Source organism: Eutrigla gurnardus (genome assembly GCF_963514095.1).
Source record: "Eutrigla gurnardus genome assembly, chromosome: 2".
In the NCBI taxonomy this organism is placed as follows: Eukaryota; Metazoa; Chordata; class Actinopteri; order Perciformes; family Triglidae; genus Eutrigla; species Eutrigla gurnardus.
The window spans coordinates 32,090,104-32,109,070 of record NC_139916.1 but is presented as its reverse complement, the minus strand read 5'-3'; the positions used below and the strand labels follow the sequence as shown (position 1 = coordinate 32,109,070).

The 18,967-nt window shown below is 43.8% G+C and overlaps 1 protein-coding gene across 2 annotated transcripts in view; it reads right to left on the bottom strand.

Moving 5' to 3' along the window:
• LOC311023448 (receptor-type tyrosine-protein phosphatase gamma-like) overlaps positions 1–18,967 on the bottom strand; it is a 605,663-nt gene that overhangs the window by 211,306 nt on the left and 375,390 nt on the right. For both annotated transcript variants that reach the window (XM_084025284.1, XM_084025285.1), the window contains exon 6: positions 2,232–2,298. In XM_084025284.1, coding sequence (XP_083881410.1) covers positions 2,232–2,298 — 67 coding nt within the window. The remainder of the gene's footprint in view (positions 1–2,231; positions 2,299–18,967) is intronic.

Below are 18,967 nucleotides of genomic sequence, written 5' to 3'. Positions count from 1 at the left end.
CCCAATACTGAAAGCAGCGACTGCTCAGATCTATGAGGTAAAGCTGTTGAGTGGAGGCTTTTCAGTTCAACCGCTGCACACTGGTCTGACTGGTCTGACTGGGTAGAATCACTGGTGTTGGACCCATGAGGACCTGAAGAATGTGTAAGAGCAGGTGGACAAAGACTGGTGGCTGATGACAGAGGCACAACTGGTATTGACATTAATACTTTCCCTACTTCATTTTCCATCCTTAAGAGTAGAAAAGAATGTTGCCGATCATCTAGTGAGTTTGGACTTCCAATATTATTCCTGTGACATATTTTATGAGCTGGGGTCCGTTTCACAAAGCATGTTTAGTAAAAACCTTGAGTTAGTTAACCCTGAGATGAGGGAAACTCTGGTTTTTCGGTTTCACAAAGCCAGTTCAGCATAAATCTGAGTCAGTTACCCGGGTAACATACTCCGTGAACCTAACCTCCTCGCTAGCAGGTTTTCTTCAACAAACCCTGAGTTTCTCCCTACATGTCTCTGCCTTTTTCCGGAATCTGAACCAACTCTGAAAAATTGTGCCGTCCTTTCATCGTCAACCTAATCGATACGGAAATAAAAGTGATTCTAGCAGCTTTGCGTCGGGAGAGAATTTTGATTAGCCTACCTTTCCTTTCAATCACATTATATATTATCTAAACAATATTCTCCGACATTTTCAACATTTCATATCGCGGACATAATCCGCAACCAGATTCTTTGCGGAGCTAGCTTTTTTGCAAACTGGAGATTTATGAAATGTTTAAGTCCATTCCTGTGTTGAAATACCTGCTTATATTTACTGTTTAATATGTGAAATATGATTAAAATCATATGCCTTAGTCAACGTATTTGCGCAATATTCTTATGCTTAATTTTCAACTGAAGCCACTTTCTTTCTGTGACTGGGGGGATTACACCCAATGAAAATAATGATAATTTATTCATTGCGCTACTTTGTGAACTCGGGAATAGAACCGCTGTCGCCTGCACCATAGGCTGCGTTGCTAACCGTTACACCACAGTGTCGCTCTGCAAAGCTGAAAATGAACACTTATTACCTTTAGATCAATCGACTGTTTCATTCAGTTATACACATTAGATCGGGCAGTAATTGTCTGCCACGCCAACTATCGCTACTTTGCTGCAGTTACGTTGCTCCGCTTTCTCAGGATATGCTCATTTTCTACATAAACACTCGGTAATATCTAATAACGCTCTCCCGGTTGCCATGGTGAATCGTAGTATCGGAGCTCCATTGATGATGGCTTTGTAGAGTCGGCAGGCACGCGCGTAACTCAGAGTTTACATACTCAGAGTTGACTGAACTAATTCAAAACCGCTGTTCTGAAACCGAAAACTCAGAGTTGCCCATCTCAGAGTTGATCAACTCAGAGTTCAGGGTTAGGTTCAGAGTTTGTTGAACCTGCTTTGTGAAACGGGCCCCAGTTCTGTGAGTCCATCCATCATCTACCACTTATCCTGTATTCAGAGTCGTGGGGGGCTGGAGCCCATCCCAGCTATCAATGGGTAACATGTAGAGACAGACAGGTAACCAGTCTATCACAGGGCTGACATGTAGAGACAGACAGGTAATATTCACACCTACAGGCAAATGTCTCATGAACCAGAACAGTCCATGAAATAGTCACGGAACTTTAATTTAGTGATTCGTGTACCTGGATACAAATTTGCTATTTTTTTTTCAAGTCACTCAGTATGACTTTCAAACTAATGTATTTAGAATGTATTTAATTGTTTGTGCCTGCACCATGTTTGTTTCACTTTACGCAAAAAAAGGAATGTTAAGACAACAAAGCACTTAGCTTTGGAAAAACATCATGTTTGGACTGAAAATAACTCAGGAGTAATACACTACAGCAAAAGGGATGTGAGGTTTACACAACAAAACAAAGGTTTGGGACTCTTTGGGACACAGGTTCAATATTTAATACCACGTCAGCAACACTGTCTTTGAAATTATAAAAACAAAATTGTGTCCCTGTAGACAAAACACTAGAGTGCATTTTGTTCACAAGCTGCCATGATACTGGGTTGGTCTGGAGAGACCAAAACAATGAGCTAAATGTGTTTTTTTATACAGGCAGAACATTCAATACAATTCTGGCTCTCTTATGAATGAATATCCTGGTGGGACTGGAATTTGGACTGGGACTAGGATTGGGACTGTGACTGGGACTAGGATTGGGACTGACACTCACCATGATGGACCACACCTTTAAGACCGTGGATTATAGGGTCAACAGCAGGATTGTCCTTCCCTCCCACCTGAAGAGACAAAAACACAGTGATCATCATAAAGTGTTAGTGTTCATACAAAACAAGACTGGCTGCATTATGCTTATACAACCTGCAATAAGCAAATTGAACATTTGGTTGTTTTTCTAATAATATATATGTAAATACAGATCTTGAAATAAATTAAGAGACCACTCCATATTTTTCTTATATCAGCATGTTTATATAACCTGACATTGAACATTGAAGTATGCCGCATCAATAATATTAGCTTAGATTTACTTACTACTCCAGCAAGTACTAGTAGTAACTACCACAGAGACTACTGCTGCTATGACTAATGCACTTCCATTGTATTGACAGAGCCTCTCTATCAAATCTGTCGTCACTGCTTCCAACTTATGCTTGGACGTTTGCCCAGAACAACTGCACTGCTTCCTTCGCTGACTAATGGTTCTCCTTGGACCAAAGCAACACATGTTTACCCGATGTATTATCTGTTTCGAGGGGCCTTACTTCATTCTCCTATTGGTGGCTTTGTTACGGTGCTCACGGTACATGAGCTTCTTCCTGGGTAAAGGTTTTGTGACATGCTCCACATTGTACTTGCCATCACTAAAAAACAATGCTGTCTTTTTTTGCTTTTGGAGAAGTCGATGTTCCCAAAAGAGAGAGCGCATGCAGTCGCCTTGAGAAATAGTGCCGTACCCAGTGTTGTTTTCTGAGTGATCTGCTTTTTTTGTGTGGCTGTTCAAAATATGTGAAGGAATTTAGGGGAAGCGTGTCCGTCTGTCCTGGGCTTTATATGTTGATGTTACACCATCATCAGCAGAACACTGAATCTTGTCGATGGCCCTGTAGAGGCTGTTCTGCCAGGAAAACACACCACGTGGACACCTGATTAATAGCATGGACCACGGCACTCAATATGACATTTCTCCCAATTTCACCCATTTCATCCAAATGCATTGCAGATGCGCTGCATTTGTCTATCATCAAAAGTACCATATGAAAGTCCAGGTTACTGTATAACTGATGGTCATGGTCATTTTTGTTATACACAATCATCCTGTGGCATTTTACACTTTAGAAATGAGCTTGGCAGCTTGCAAACTTCTCCTTACCCATACTGCCCTACAAAGCCTAAGACACTTATTTCTACATGTATTGATGATGTTATTTTTATGCTAAGAAATCATGATGACCTTTGACCCAAAAAATGTAGTTACTCTATATATATATATATATATATATATATATATATATATATATATATATATGAATGAATTAATGCATGCAATATATATCTACTGTGGTCTGCTTTGGTTTTATATTTAAATTCAAATACATATTTAAATTCATATATATATCTCCAAAGCAGGTCTGCTTTGGTTTTGAGTTGGATTTTGTAGTTACTGCAATTTCTATATCATTATTTCTCTGAAATAAAGCAAAATTGAAATCTAAAACTTTTATAACTTAATTTCGACCAAAAATGTAGCTCCTGCAGTTTGGCTTTGTAGGGCAGCATAACCTTCTCATACTTGTTCTAGAATGTCATCTGTAGACCTGATACTGGGCCTAATCTTTCTGGCCTGTGGGCGACCCCTGCCCCATTATCTGTTCACAAATAGGGAAAAAATAATGCAGATAACAGCCGTTTTCTCACAATAAATACTTAATTTTCTTGCACAGTGACAAACAAATGCTGATGAACTGATAACATTGCAGCATGAAACAAGATTGTTCTACATCTGTGATCCAGATCTCGGGTCATAGATGAGGCGGAGCCGCAGTAAGTTATTTCGACCCTCAGGGTGAAAGTGAGAAATATACACTCATCTATTATATTGTAATAAATCCATGGATGCTAATCAGAGTCATCTCAGTCTCTACCTCTCCTCTTACACTAGAGGTGGACTGGCCACCGTGCATACGAGCACTAGCCCGGTGGGCCGATGCATATTCCTGGTGGGATACACAATATATTGAAATATTGATATATCATGATCATATCAAATATCACGATATTCCCTGCTGCGATACTTTATTGAATGCACTGGTGCCAAATATTGATATATTAAAAAAAAGAAAAATTAATCTTTCTTTTTTTTTTATTAAAATATGCAGGCGCTATTCACTGATTGCACACATTAAGCCTGTTACCAGAGTCACTACTTCACAAATCCTCTTGGCCTTTTTATGGCTATATTGGAATGATGGCACATGTTCAGTCAGTGTGTGTTAAAGAGGGACTATGCTGAGACTGTGATTAATTCCTGCTATTCCCCTTTCACTGATATTTTTTCTCCTTCCGATACACAGATATTGCGATGCATATCGTAGATGATTTCTAGCAATATATCGTGTATCGCAGAATCGTGATATCATCGTTATCGTGGGGAAAATATTGTGATATTATCGTATCGCTCTGTGTAACTCTGTGATTCCCACCCTTAATACAACTTTATTTTTTGGCCCGGCTTGGCTGACTGGCCCATCAACACATCCCATTGGTTTATACAAGTGGCATTCACTTATGGGCTGAGTTTACAAATGATTGTTGTTTCTCTCAGATTTAATTAAACGGTTCATATCATTACTATTTGCATTAAACCAACATCTGAAGATTTTTATGTTCCTCTGCTACACTGGCATGCATACATTATCTACTGTATACTGTACATGAGCTCTGCTGGGATGCAATTTCCCCCCAACTCCTCAACAAGTTAATAAAGGTCTCTGAATTCCCCTAAATGTGTTTTTGTACTGGAAATCACTTTGCATTCTAGTATGTCTCTATAGCTGTCTGTTTTAGTCCTTTTCTTAAAGTGATGGTCCGGAGTGAAATGGACCCTAGGTAATTTCCACCAAGACATCCAGCCAAACACCCACTCGGAAGCATTTTTAGCGATGGTCAGCAGTGGTCAAGATAGGGCGATCAGCCGAACGGCTTCGTAATAGCGCTATGGTACTTACAGTATATCTCGTAAATTTCCCCACTAATAATGCATGGAATGTTACCAAACTTCTGCAGTAGTACACATAGGGTCTCTACTCACAAAACAAGGCATTTTAAAGTTTGTAAGTACATCAGGAGTTTATTTAAAACGAACACTTGCCTGATAGCTTCTACTGCTAAAGCTACGCTGTTTGCGTAGACGGCACCGTGTTTACACAGCTTCTTCTTCGTTGGTGTTTACAGTTTTTCTCAATTGTTTACACACAAATACTGGTACTTGAGACACAATGACCACAACATGTAACTCATGCACCAACCCCCTAAACTAACTCTTCTAAACTGCAAGCACAATTCCTGCTTTACACTCAAATTGCAGTTTTAAAACACTTTTTTCAAAACACTACACACAATTCTCTGCATTTGGCACAATTTTCATGAAGAAAATCTCTTGTTTTCACAAGGAACACACTGCCATTCAAAATTCTAAAGTTAATTTCCCTACTATGCACACTGACTCATCACATGGGCAAACACTAGTGATGTCCAAATGAAGCTTCGTGAAGCATTTTCTTTATTTTCTGAGCCCAATAGATGGCGCTCTCTGTTCAACAAAGGTTTGAAGGCCGATATATTTCCATTGCTTTCAACCCTTTGTTGAACAGAGAGCGCCATCTATTGGGCTCAGAAAATAAAGAAAATGCTTCACTAGCAAACACCTGCAACACAGTTTTACAATTTGCAATCAGAGCATTAGCATAAAAGTGCAACAGGTGAGCTCTTCTGTTTTGGAGCAATGGATGCCAACATTGGCAACAGAGGCAGAGCCAGAGGAGTGAGGTACGAGGAGGAGCCTAGCATGGATTTGCCATGCTAGGCGATATTTCCCCCGCTGCTTGGCCATCGCTTGCATTGCCTGTGATGTGGATGAGGTGCTGTGGTCAGACCGAAACAGAAGAGAGGAGGTTTTTTTTGTAACTGTATACAGTAAATTCTTCTGGTTTTGTATGTAGACCACTGTATATGCAACTTTGTGTTGGTTGGGATGAAAACTGTATACATTACAGTATTCTTGTGGGAAAAATAAAATATATAAAAACAATATTCTAAAATATTTTACAACACATTTATGTATGTACTATCTGTAGTGAGTGTAACACTGAACAAAAAAAGGCCTAAGTCATTATGGTAAATGGAGAAGAAGTGTTTTCCATTCATCGTGTTTTACATTGAGCACATCAGTGTTCAACTGGTTCTTATAAATGTCTATTCATATGATGGTTTGTGTGTGTCATTTGAAAATAAAATACCATTTTGAGAAGGAATAACATTGTTTTGAATTTAAAGTTTCATTTTGCAGGAGAATTGAGGGGATTTGCCCATTGTGTGTGTGTTTTTTGATTTGTGTGTAGAGTTCTGAGAGTATGAGGCATGCGTTCAGAAAATGTGTGTAAACAATCGAGAAAAACTGTAATGGCAATCGGCGTATACCCGGCTGTTTCCGTGACGCAAGTTTCATGCGAGAGTATGAAAAGGTTTCGCTTAATTTGTTTTTTCATAAATGCTTACAAGCAAAAAATCGGCGAAACTTTTTCATACGCTGGCGTGAAACTCATGTCACAGAAACAGCTGGGTATATGCCGACTGCCATTAAACACCAACAAAGAAGAAGCTGTGTACTACTGCAGAAGTTTGGTAACATTCCATGCATTATTAGTGGGGAAAGTACCATAGCGCTATTACGAAGCCGTTCGGCTGATCGCCCTATCTTGACCACTGCTGACCATCGCTAAAAATGCTTCCGAGGGGGTGTTTGGCTGGAGGTCGGTCTTGGTGGAAATTACCTAGGGTCCATTTCACTCCGGACCATCACTTTAATGGGCTGTTTCTCGATTCCGGAAATACAACTCTGCTTTGGCAATAGTCGAGTGTGCATGACTAAAGGGGCCACATGAATGGTGTACTTGTAGGTGGTGTCCAACTGATGGTAGTGGGCAGGTCTGGGCCAAAAATGCCAGATTTTTTTTCCCAGTACACCCCTGGTGCATGCACATGCAGGAGTGACTATGGTTATGTGCACGCACTCTGTCTGCCAAAAAAACATTCTTGATGCATACTTCGTTTTCATAGCAGCTTTAGTCCAACTCAGCAGCAGGTGGCAGGTTTCTTGAAAAATTGTAGGTGTGTAGAGTTGCAGGAAATTGGTTTGAAATGATATATCGCTCATATTTTGTGCCCCATTTTAAAACATAACCAGCCTCCCAGAGTAAGGAGAATAGAGCTGTATTTTTTGTAGGTGTAACATCTGTAGACTATGTCAAAAATTCTACCCAATCAACAAGTGAAGTGAAGTATTAATTCATGAGGCCAGAATGGGTTCGAGTGGATCAGGGAAAATGTCCGGCCCCCAGTCCCCTAGCTTTCTGAAACAATGTACTCGACTAGCCCTGCCTTATACCTAATGTGAATAGCCTAATCTGATCACAGGCCTTTGCATGTACACATGGTACTGATAAGAGTTTGTATGAGCTCAAGTGTGCTCATAATGTGATTGGATGCATATTTAAATGAGGTCATCAGAGGGAGAGAGTCTGTCTGAGGGAGTGAAGAAGAGTGTGTGTGTGTGTGTGTGTGTGTGTGTGTGCGTATGTGTGTGGCAACATGCCAGTAACCTTCTTCTCTGTTATCATTATGTGATCAGTAAGCAGATAAGAATGCTGTTCAGACTTCACCTCGACAATAAAAATAAAAATAATGTTCTTATAGCATTTTGATCACAGCATCTTAAGATATGTTTGCTGAACAGCTGCTACTTTACTCAGATGAGGACCTAACACTTGTGTCTACTTTTTCACTCTAACGTCATCGGCAATATGTTGTGGTTTCTTTAACCTGACTATCCTGATTGCAATGTTCAAAGCACGTTGATATGAGGGGGAAATAGGGTGTTCGTCTCAGGCTGTCTGGCTGCGACATTCAAGAGTGGTGCAACGCAATGAGCCAAAAGAAGTTGAAAGTATTTAAACTTTTATGCACAGCTAAAAAGCACCTGGAGACTGTGAAACAAATTCCGATTACTCGCTCACTGTTCCACTGGGAAATAATAGTCCCTATGCGATTGCCTCTTTATGGACAATATGAGTAAATACAGCTGATGAAAAAAGTGAAACACTGAAGGGGGAAGAAACCTAAAAGTAGAAAAAGTTGAATAGTGGTAATGTTAGACACAGTTTCTGACTTACAACCATACACACACACACACACAAACACACACACACTTCGTGTCATCATTGCAAATAGCAGAAATTCATAACTGGAACTGAAATAAAGAGTTAAGAGCAAGACAGAAAGTGGGTGAGGAAAAAGATGTGCGTGTGCAAAGGAAAGAAGATTAAGAGAAATAAAGGCGGCCATGGAGACAGAGAGAAGATGACGTAGCGAGAGACAGGGAGGAGGAGAGAAAGAAAGGAGGACAGAGGGAATTAGTGTGTCATTATTAATGTTTGTCTCTGAAAGCCCAAAGGCTCGTCCCCCGAGATCCTCAGCAACCAGGCCCCACATCAAAATGTCCTACTCTTTCTCTATCTACCCCTTTATCCTTTTTCAAATCCTGCATCTCTCTCTCTTCTCTCTTCAGTCCTCCCCACAGCTCCATCTTCCTACTTCTCTCCAGGGACACGCCGCTGCAGTGACAAATCAGGAAAAAAGAAAGCGTGGTACAATATGACATGTCCTCATATTTCCCTTCACCACCATCGGCCGTCCCCTCGTCCCGCTGTCATCCATCCAACATGTTTCGCCTTTCTCTTGACTCCTCCATCGGTGTCTTATAGAGACTCATCCCCCTCCTTGCCTTTGGCAGCGCTAAATGCTGATAAATCAATGCTGAAATGGATGTTATCGTTGGACTTCTCTCAAAGAAGATGCATTGGAGTGCAGAGTTACTAATTCTACTAATTCTATCAATGACCAATTCATCTGTACATGGTGGAAGACAGTGGAGAAACCAAGGCTACATGATACTGGGCCTCTAGGCCATTCTTAAACCTAGGCTACATGGGACTGGGCCTCTTGGCCATTCTTGAACCTAGGCTACATGAGACTGGGCCTCTAGGCCATTCTTAAACCTAGGCTACATGAGACTGGGCCTCTAGGCCATTCTTAAACCTAGGCTACATGAGACTGGGCCTCTAGGCCATTCTTAAACCTAGGCTACATGAGACTGGGCCTAGTGGCCATTCTTAAACCTAGGCTACATGAGACTAGGCCTAGTGGCCATTCTTAAACCTAGGCTACATGAGACTGGGCCTTGTAGCCATGGTTTAACCGAGGCTAAATGTGAATTATAAATTTGCAGACATGGACATAAATGTATTTCAGTGCCCTTGTTGTTTTGCAGAGGAATGTGATCAAATTTCCAAACCAGCATATAGGGAGGCTGCTTATTTTTATGTGGACCAAGGACAATGGCAGTCGATCCTTCAGTCTGAGCGATGGTGTGTAATACGTAGGGCAGCAGTCATGCAGGGAAGGGACGGACAAGACAAAGCACACAGCCTTTCATCACCTCCAGAACATTGAAGAACAAGGGATTCATAGATTTTTCTCGAAATTTCTGTCAAATTGCAAAAAAAAACAAACAACAAAAAACAACTGACGGCAAATGACATGTAATGAATTCTGCTTTGCTGCATAACTGCTGAGGCTAATGTTTCCTCAAGTGGTGTGCACTGTGCTGAACTGAAAGCAGCTCAGTGGTGGTTTAGCAGCGTCGGCATATACGGCCCAATTACCATTATTGGGGAGTATTGGATTTAGAGCAGAATGAAGCAGTATGAGCTCTCCTATGTCTTCAAACCGTACCTTTCATCATGCTGTTCTTACTCGTGCCGAGTACCTCCACTTTGACACTGCTACCTTTAATGTGAAGAACAGCCCCTCAAGTATGGAACTAATTCAAATTCCTGAAAGAACCGAAGAGATGAGCCATGATGAAGTTCCTGTGTGGCTTGTTTCTCTTCAATCCATCTGGCAAGCTCTGGCTTAAGCAAACTGAAACGGGTTCGGATCTGGCGTTTCAGAAATAACTCAGCCGGTGTCCGTCCAGTCAAGGTATGGGGTGTACTGCGGTACATGAGCAGGAAATTTGCAAGTCTGTGACTGAGTGGCAAAAGAGCCTTTCCCTCCGCCTCCAACACATCCTTCATCAGCGCTCGTTTCAGAATTTGCACTGATCTCTCTGCAGCCCCATTTGACGCAGGATGGTACGCAGGTACAGCAGTGTGTTTGATACCGTTTCTCTCCAGAAACTGTGTAAACTCCCTCGACACCAGCTGCGGACCATTATCTGATAACAGCTCTTTCGGCAGTCCATATGCAGAGAACAGGCTGCGCAGCACTTCAATGGTGTTGTGAGAGGTGATGGAAGTCATGGGAAAAACTTCTAACCACTTTGAATGGCTATCGATGACCACCAGGAAATACTGCTTATCCTTCTCAGCAAAATCAATGTGAATTATCTGCCACACTCTTTCCGGCCATCTCCAGTTGCCATCACCAACGGTGCGACTGCTGGCATTTTCTGGACAGCTTGGCAGATGGAGCAACCTTTTACCAGCTCTTCAATGTCCCCATCACAGCCAGGCCACCACATGTAGCTGCGGGCGAGAGCTTTCATGCGGCAGATATAACCCCAAAGAACGCAGCCTTGTTCCGCCGACAACTCCTGCCTGCGTATGAAATAAGGCCGCAGTGCTTCATCCTGCACATGACTGGGCCATCCATTCATTGTGTAGCTCCACACTTTGTTCAGTACAGGATCTTTTAAAGTGGCTCTTTCAATGTCTTTAGCACACACTGGTAGTTCCTCCAAGTGTGAGAAGTAAAAAATACCTCCCTCTTCTCCTGTGTTGTCGACTGAGTCTCTGGGTAGGCGAGATAAAGCATCAGCGTTTGCATGATCAGCTGATCTCTTGTACTCAATATCATAGCTGTACGCCATGAGGATGAGAGCCCAGCGTTGCATCCTTAACGCTGCTAAAGTTGGAACAGCTGACTTTGGTCCCAGGATAGTTAACAGTGGTTTGTGATCTGTTAAGGCAGGAACACACCGGCCCAACCGTTGGACGTCTGAAGCGTTTGGAGAGGCTCGGACGAGGTCGGGAACACATATGTTTGGTGTGTACAGCTGCGTCGGAAGCTTTCGGAGCCGCGCGGACATTGTCTGATCAGACTGAGCATGCGAAGTCTGAGGAGGTGGGCTGTTGGACGTCTGAGCCATTGGATACTCTGATTGGCGGTGTGCTAGCGAATCAGAGTATCCAATGGCGGTGTGTGGGCGGGGCGGAAGTGACGATAGTAAACTCCGTATTACTCGTTCCCTACTGAGACGACGTCTTCGTAAAATAATGAGCCCGAGAGCACACAACGCGAGTGTCACCCTAGCCAGAGTCATCTTTCCAGAAATGCCAAGTATTTAGTCCACAAAGGTCTTCTCGAGTCGAACGAATACTGAACCAAGACGTGTGTGCATTGTTTTTATCTGCACTCCGTTCCGTCATTTCCTGTTTTCCTGTTTTGGAGTACTGGCACGAGACTAGCGCCACCCGCTGTTTAAGGAGGCTTATTGCATCTCGCGCAAGCGCAGAACGTACACGCTGCTGTGGTGTCGGAAGCACGTCGAAGCGGTGTGTACAACGCAACTTTTCTACCGAACGGGTCAGACGAGAGGCAACAGAGTGGGCGGAGAGTGGTCGGATAAGGCAGTTGGACGTCTGGGCGGTGTGTAGGGGCCTTTATGAGTGTGAATTTCCTCCCATACAAATACTTGATGGCAAGTGCCTCCTTTTCGATTTGGGCGTATTTTCTTTCAGCCTCAGTTAAAGTCCTCGATGCAAAAGCCACGGGCCGTTCCTCTCCATTTTCCATGACATGAGAAATTACAGCCCCTACTCCATAGAGTGACGCATCACATGCAATCCGGAGTGGCAAGCGTGTGTTGTAATGCACCTTATTCTGCTTTAATAGCTGCTTTGCATCTTCAAATGCCTTAGCACACTCAGAAGTCCAAACCCACTTAGCCTCTTTTCTCAACAGGTTGTGTAGAGGGTGGAGGATGGTGGAGGAGTTTTGCAGGAACCGTCTGTAGTAGTTAAGAAGGCCTAAGAAGGACTTCAGCTCGGTGACATTTGTTGGCTCGGGTGCTTTGTTTATGCCTGCAACCTTTTCATCAGTGGGATGCAGGCCATCCCGTCAATGCGATGTCCCAGATACTCCACACTGCTCTGAAAAAACTGACGTTTAGACAGTTTCACTCGGACACCATGTTTTTCCAGGCGTGTGAGTACTTCGTCCAGTCTTTGTAAGTGCTTCTCCTCCGATGGAGCAGTGATGAGAATATCATCCAAGAAACATGTCACATGGTCCAGTCCTTGTAAAATCTGGTCCGTAACAGACTGAAAAATTGCAGGTGTGCTGGAAACACCATAGCTGAGACGATGAAATTTGTACAGGCCCTTATGAGTGTTGATCGTCAATTAGTTCTCTGACTCTTCATCCAAAAGCAGCTGCTGGTAGGCATGAGACAGGTCAAGCTTACTGAATGATGTTCCTCCTGCTAAGGTAGCGAACAAATCTTCTGGGTTAGGTAATGGGTATGTCTGCTCTTCCATACACTGATTTATACTGACCTTGTAGTCGCCACAAATCCTGATTGTTTTATCTGCTTTTGGCACGGTTACTATTGGAGAGGCCCACTCACTTTTCTCAGTCTTTGAAATCACTTTCATTTTTTCCAACCTGTCCAACTCCTTCTCTACAGCTTCCTTTAATGCGTAAGGAACTGGACGAGCTTTGCAGAGGATCGGTGTGGTGCCTGCTTTTATGCAGAGTTTGGCTTTAAAACCCTCTATGCAGCCTTGGTTCTCAGAGAACACAGCCTGGTGGCGCTGTAACACCTCGTTGACTCTTGGGGTCCACTCTGCCTGTGTTATCACCCGGTGTATGGTGAAAATCTGTTTCCAGTTCAGTTGTAGTTCCTTTAGCCAGTTCCGACCGATCAGAGCTGGTCTACTTCCTTTCACAATGACAAAAGGTAGAGTGACATTCTGTGTCTCGTACTGCACTGGTATCATGATGTATCCTCGAACAGCGATACTTTGGCCTGAATATGATTTCAGCTTTAACCTGGGGGCTGGTTTTAAAGGGAAACTGTTCAGATTTTTCTGGTAATAGTCCTCAGATACCACTGACACAGCTGACCCTGTGTCCAGTAGCATTGTTGTGCTCTTATCACCCAGTGCAACATCAACTGTGTAGCCCTTTTCACAGCTTGAGGTGGAGTATACTGCATACACTCCAAAAAGTTCAGTTTCTTCATCTCTTCTGGATGTACTTCCTTCAGCTTCTACATACTGAGTTTGAGAAGTGGCTTTTCCCTTTCTACATGCACGGGCTATGTGTCCAATTTTGGAACAGGTATGACACTTTTCATTTTTAAATCTGCAGTCACGTGCTGAGTGTCTTCCCCCACATCTGTAGCATGTCTGTTGTGTCCCAAAGAAGTTTTTTACTCCCTTTTGTCCTTTGTTTTGTGCTTTATTATTGTTCTCTCATCTAAATTGTCCTTTCCTCCCCTTTTCAGAAAAAGCATTAGCACTCGATAGAGCATTTACCTGATGAGGCTCACTGTGTCCAGAAAACTCCATTGATTTTTTCAACGCCAGTTCCATTGCTACTGCAACCTCACAAGCCTTCGGAAAAATCACAGGTAGCTGCTAGCTGTCTCAAAGCGACCACATACTCAGAAACAGTTTCATCCTCTTTTTGGTTACGCTTCTGGAAACGAAAGCGCTCCACGATCACAATCGGCAATTTGGAGTTTAGTATCTTGTTCAAGGACACTTTGACTTACGGACTGGAGGCGTCTGGGATCAAACTGCGATTCTTGATTAGTTAGGATTTCAGGTTGAAATCCTGAGTGGGAGGGGCTGCACGGTGGTGCACTGTTGCCTCACAGCAAAAGGGTCCCGGGTTCGATTCCCGGGTTAGGCCCGGGTTCCTTCTGTGTGGAGTTTGCATGTTCTCCCTGTGTAAGCGTGGGTTATCTCCGGGTTCTCCGGCTTCCTCCCACAGTCCAAAGACATGCAGGATGGGGATAGGTTAATTGGTGACTCTAAATTGCCCGTAGGTGTGAATGTGAGCGTGAATGGTTGTTTGTCTCTACATGTTGGCCCTGTGATAGACTGGCGTCCTGTCGAGGGTGTACCCTGCCTTCGCCCAATGACAGCTGGGATCGGCTCCAGCCCCCCCGCGACCCTGAATACAGGATAAGCGGTAGACAATGGATGGATGGATCCTGAGTGGGCAGGTTGGAGTGTCTGTTCCAGTGAATAGGATTTCGGACTTGAGTTTTAGAAAGTTTCTTTGCCTCCATGTTTAAATGTCAAATAGTCAAATGTTGAGTTTGGCACCAGTGGCAGCTGTGAGGGTCTGAGTATCATTGGCATGACAGTGAAACTGGAGGCCATGACAAAGGAGATGGTCACATGTAGAGGATGAAGAGAAGGAGACCAAGCACCAAACCTCCATGGTCCTCCATGGAGCTATGGTCAATTTGCTGTTGTTGAGAGATGAACTGATGTCTGGTCCAAAGGTAGGACCGGAACAAGAAATGAGGTGCCAGGAATACCAGTCTGTGATGAGTATTGAATGGTTAATGGTGTCAAAAGCAATGCTGAGGTCAACAAGGATGAGGGTGCTGATAAACCCAGAGCAGTCAGTACAATGTTTTGTTTGGAATGGAGTCAAGGTGGGATTTGATCTGAGTGGGGGCAACTCTCTCCAGTACTTTTTACAGGAAGAGCAGGTTGGAAAAGGGCTGGTTGTTATTGGAGGTGTCAGGGTCATGTCCAGGTTTCTGAGTTTGAGAGTGACTGTGGCAAGAGTTAAGGTGGAGGGAACCAGAAGACAGGAAGGAGTTGCTGCTGAGTGGAGTTATCTTTGATCAGGACCTGTCCTTTGACTCGCATATTAAACAAACCACGAGGACAGCCTACTTTCACCTGCGTAACATTACTAAAATTAGGCCAATGCTGTCTCAAAAAGATGCAGAAAAACTCGTCCATGTATTTGTTACCTCAAGGCTGGACTATTGTAATTCTTTATTATCAGGCTGCTCTAATAAATCTCTTAAATCTCTCCCGCTGATCCAGAATGCTGCAGCTCGTGTTCTGACTAAAACCATAAGAAGGGATCACATTTCTCCTGTATTAGCTTCTCTGCACTGGCTCCCAGAAAAATCCAGAATAGAATTTAAAATCCTTCTCCTCACTTACAAGGCTCTTAATGGACAGGCACCATCATATCCTAAAGAGCTCATTAAACCCTACTGTCCTCCTAGAGCACTACGCTCTCAGAATAAAGGGTTACTTGTAGTTCCTAAAGTCTCCAAAATTAGAACAGGGGCCAGAGCTTTCAGCCATCAAGCTCCTCTTCTGTGGAACCGTCTTCCGGTTCTGGTTCGTGAGGCAGACACTGTTCCCACATTTACAGTAGGCTTAAAACCTTTCTCTTTGACACCGCTTATAGCTAGGGCTGGCTCAGGTTTGCCCTGAGCCAGCTCTTGGTTAAGCTGCTATAGGCCTAGACTGCTGGGGGATTATAGTGACACACTGAGCCTCTCTCTCTCTCTCGCGCGCGCTCTCTCTGTGTATGTTCCCCCGGAGTCCCTGTGCTCTCTTGCCTAGCAGGTCTCCCTGGACCGTGGTGGAACCTGATCCGGACTGCACCGATGTTGTGGTCTTGTTTGCCTCTTACCGCCAGTATTTTTAATTAAAGTAATTGACTAAAATCGGCATCTCTACTATCACTAACTTGACTACTCCCGGGATAACTCCCGGGAGTCTGGCTATGCTTTCTGGTCCAGCAGAGTCCACTGAGGTCCTGACTGATGCAGACTGCTAACTGGCCTGACGCTGGAAACACCACATTGTAGCTCCACCTGCCCGCTGTGTGACTGCTCAACTACTGCTGCTTTTTGGTCTACGGCGACGTGGTTGGGATGGATCCATCTCGGCGTGGCTGTGCCTGCTGCCATGGACTACTACTGTTGATACTATTGCTTCTGTTAATACCACCACTACTGTTAATGCTACTACTACCATACTACCAACACCAAATGCAGTTGGAACCCAAGGGCCTGGGCTGCACGAGATGCTGCCTAAAAGCCTATTAAGGCAGTTTTTTCTCGCCACTGTCGCTGTAACGCTTGCCCCTGGGCATTGTTGGGACTTTGAAATTGTGTTGACTCTTGAAATTTTGAGCGTATTCTAGTCCTGCTCAATGTGTTAAGTGTCCTGAGATGACTTCTGTTGTGATTTGACACTATAAATAAAATTGAATTGAATTGAATTGAATAATCCTTAACAGACTACTTCTCATTGCCAAGGCATCAAATGTGGCTTGGTTAGTGCTCCTTTTTGTCTGACACTGACGCTCATTTAGCATGTGAGCATATGTGTGCATGTTAAGGGTAGTATAACAACACACAAAGTCCACACAGGGACTGAGGGAGGGGAAGTGGATGGGGAAAAAACACAAGACTTTAACCCAGGAGATAGCTGTTAATGACCTGTGACGTCATTAGTAACGTGAATCATCATTATCAGCTGCTCGTCACCTGACTAGGTAGTCAGTCAGTCAAGTTAGCATCAACCACACTCTATTCCTTAACCTAATGGTTTTGTTGCCTCAACCTAAGTCTATTTTGAAAAGACACTATGCATGTAGCAAGTGCATGGACATGTTGTCACTGACACGTGATAAAGAGATGCTAGAGGGGAACGCGGAGCATATGGAAGTAATTTGAAGCTGAGCTCTGACTAGGCCAATGTGTTATTTGACACACTGGCCTGAGAATGTGTTGAACTGGTCATTGAGGATAGGTCTTTATGGCTCTATAATGGAGCGAAGCCTGCAAAGCTAGTTCAGGCGGACAACTCAAGCTGCTCTGTCATACTCATGTAACATCCTCATACTCCAATAATATTCTTCCTTCACATCCTCCCTATTTGGCGGTCTATTTAAGCTACAACACTTCCCATCTCCCCCTTTCAACTGTCTGTGCCTCCGCTGCCATGTCAGTATTGCTGTCTGCTTGCTGCTAACCCTCCACCTCCCCAGCATCCACCTGCAGGCTCTGGGGGGTTAATCATCATCACTAGTCATCATCACTTCCCATCATCTCTATGTAATCACAGAGACGCCGAGACACCGAACTCAAAGGTGAGTTGTCTGACTGAAATGACATCATCTCACAACCTCTTTTGCTCCTGTCAGGATTTCTACAGCTGCTTGGTCACTTGAGTGTGAACTAATGTTGTTTTGGGACACTTGGTGAAATTACTAAACAACATGCGACACCCCTGCCAAGTACACCCTACCAACTCCCAGTGTCACTTCTTGTGTGCAATACAGTAAAAGCCGATTGTGTGCACTGTTTTCTCCATTTGTCCTATTCAGTGCTTCCTATAAATGGATTTATTTGTGGCGGCCTACCACAATATCAACATTGAGCACCACACATTGATTTAAATTTTTCTAACTATTTAAAATGGGTAAAATCTGATTTAATTGTAGAGCTGCGTGCAGTGCATCAGCCCCCCCATCCCCCCCCCCCCCCCCCTCGCTCTGTCTCTCTGAACAGCCCCTCCTCTGTGAATAGCCCCTCCTCTCTGCTAATAGCCCCTCCTCTCTGTGAACAGCCCCTCCTCTCTGTGAACAGCCCCTCCTCTCTGTGAAAAGCCCCTCCTCTCTGTGAATAGCCCCTCCTCTCCGTGCACACTCAGGGCCCTAGTTTCGTAGACCAGGCGCAGTCGGGGCACAGCACACCTGTGCCACGTTTCGTGCACCGCGCAGGCTAGCGCAGGCACTCCTCCCGTCACTCCCACCCGCGCAAGTGGGAAAGAGGGAGGAGAAGAAGATGTGAGTGGGAGACGAGGAGGAGTCAAGGCGTGGACTGGGATTAATACAGCCGATTCAGATCTTCACCAATCAAATGAGCTCCTCTCCTCACCTTTAATGCGTTAGGGGAGGTTCAGTGCAAGTTCCGTCACTTGACAACCCGATGACAGAAGCAGCGCCGGCGCTCCAACCACGCGCATCAAGCGCTGTGCGCGCGTATCATAATAATAACAATGCCGATATTATAAAAAACAGGAGAGAGAGAGGGAGATGTTTTGGTCCGAGAGGCTGAGTTTCCGTTACGCGTGCCATCCGCCTTTGATCTGACGTCAGATGTGATGGGACAATCTATATAGATATAAATTCACGTGTTGATTCAATTAGTTGCATTAACCCTATAACGCCAAACGTATCATATGTGATACATGAGTTTTTGAGCCCTCCACATGAGCAGTGTGGCAATTTCTTCCCTGAAAAACCTGATGTATACAATTATATACATGCAGTACACGGATAATTCACCAGGGGGCAGTAATCTGCTCACTAGAGGGCTTTCCAGCCATGTTACAAGACTGCCATTAACCAGGAAGTGGACACGTGAATTTTGCAGAAGAACTTTGCCAATCTTGAAAAGGTTAAGGTAAGAAAAAAATTCTAATTTTTTGTGAAACATCAATAGGAACAGTTACTGGGTTGATGCAATGTGAAATGACTTAATATTTCATAATCTATGGTTTAGTAAAACCGTGTTAAAAATGACGTATCAAATTTTATACAGCG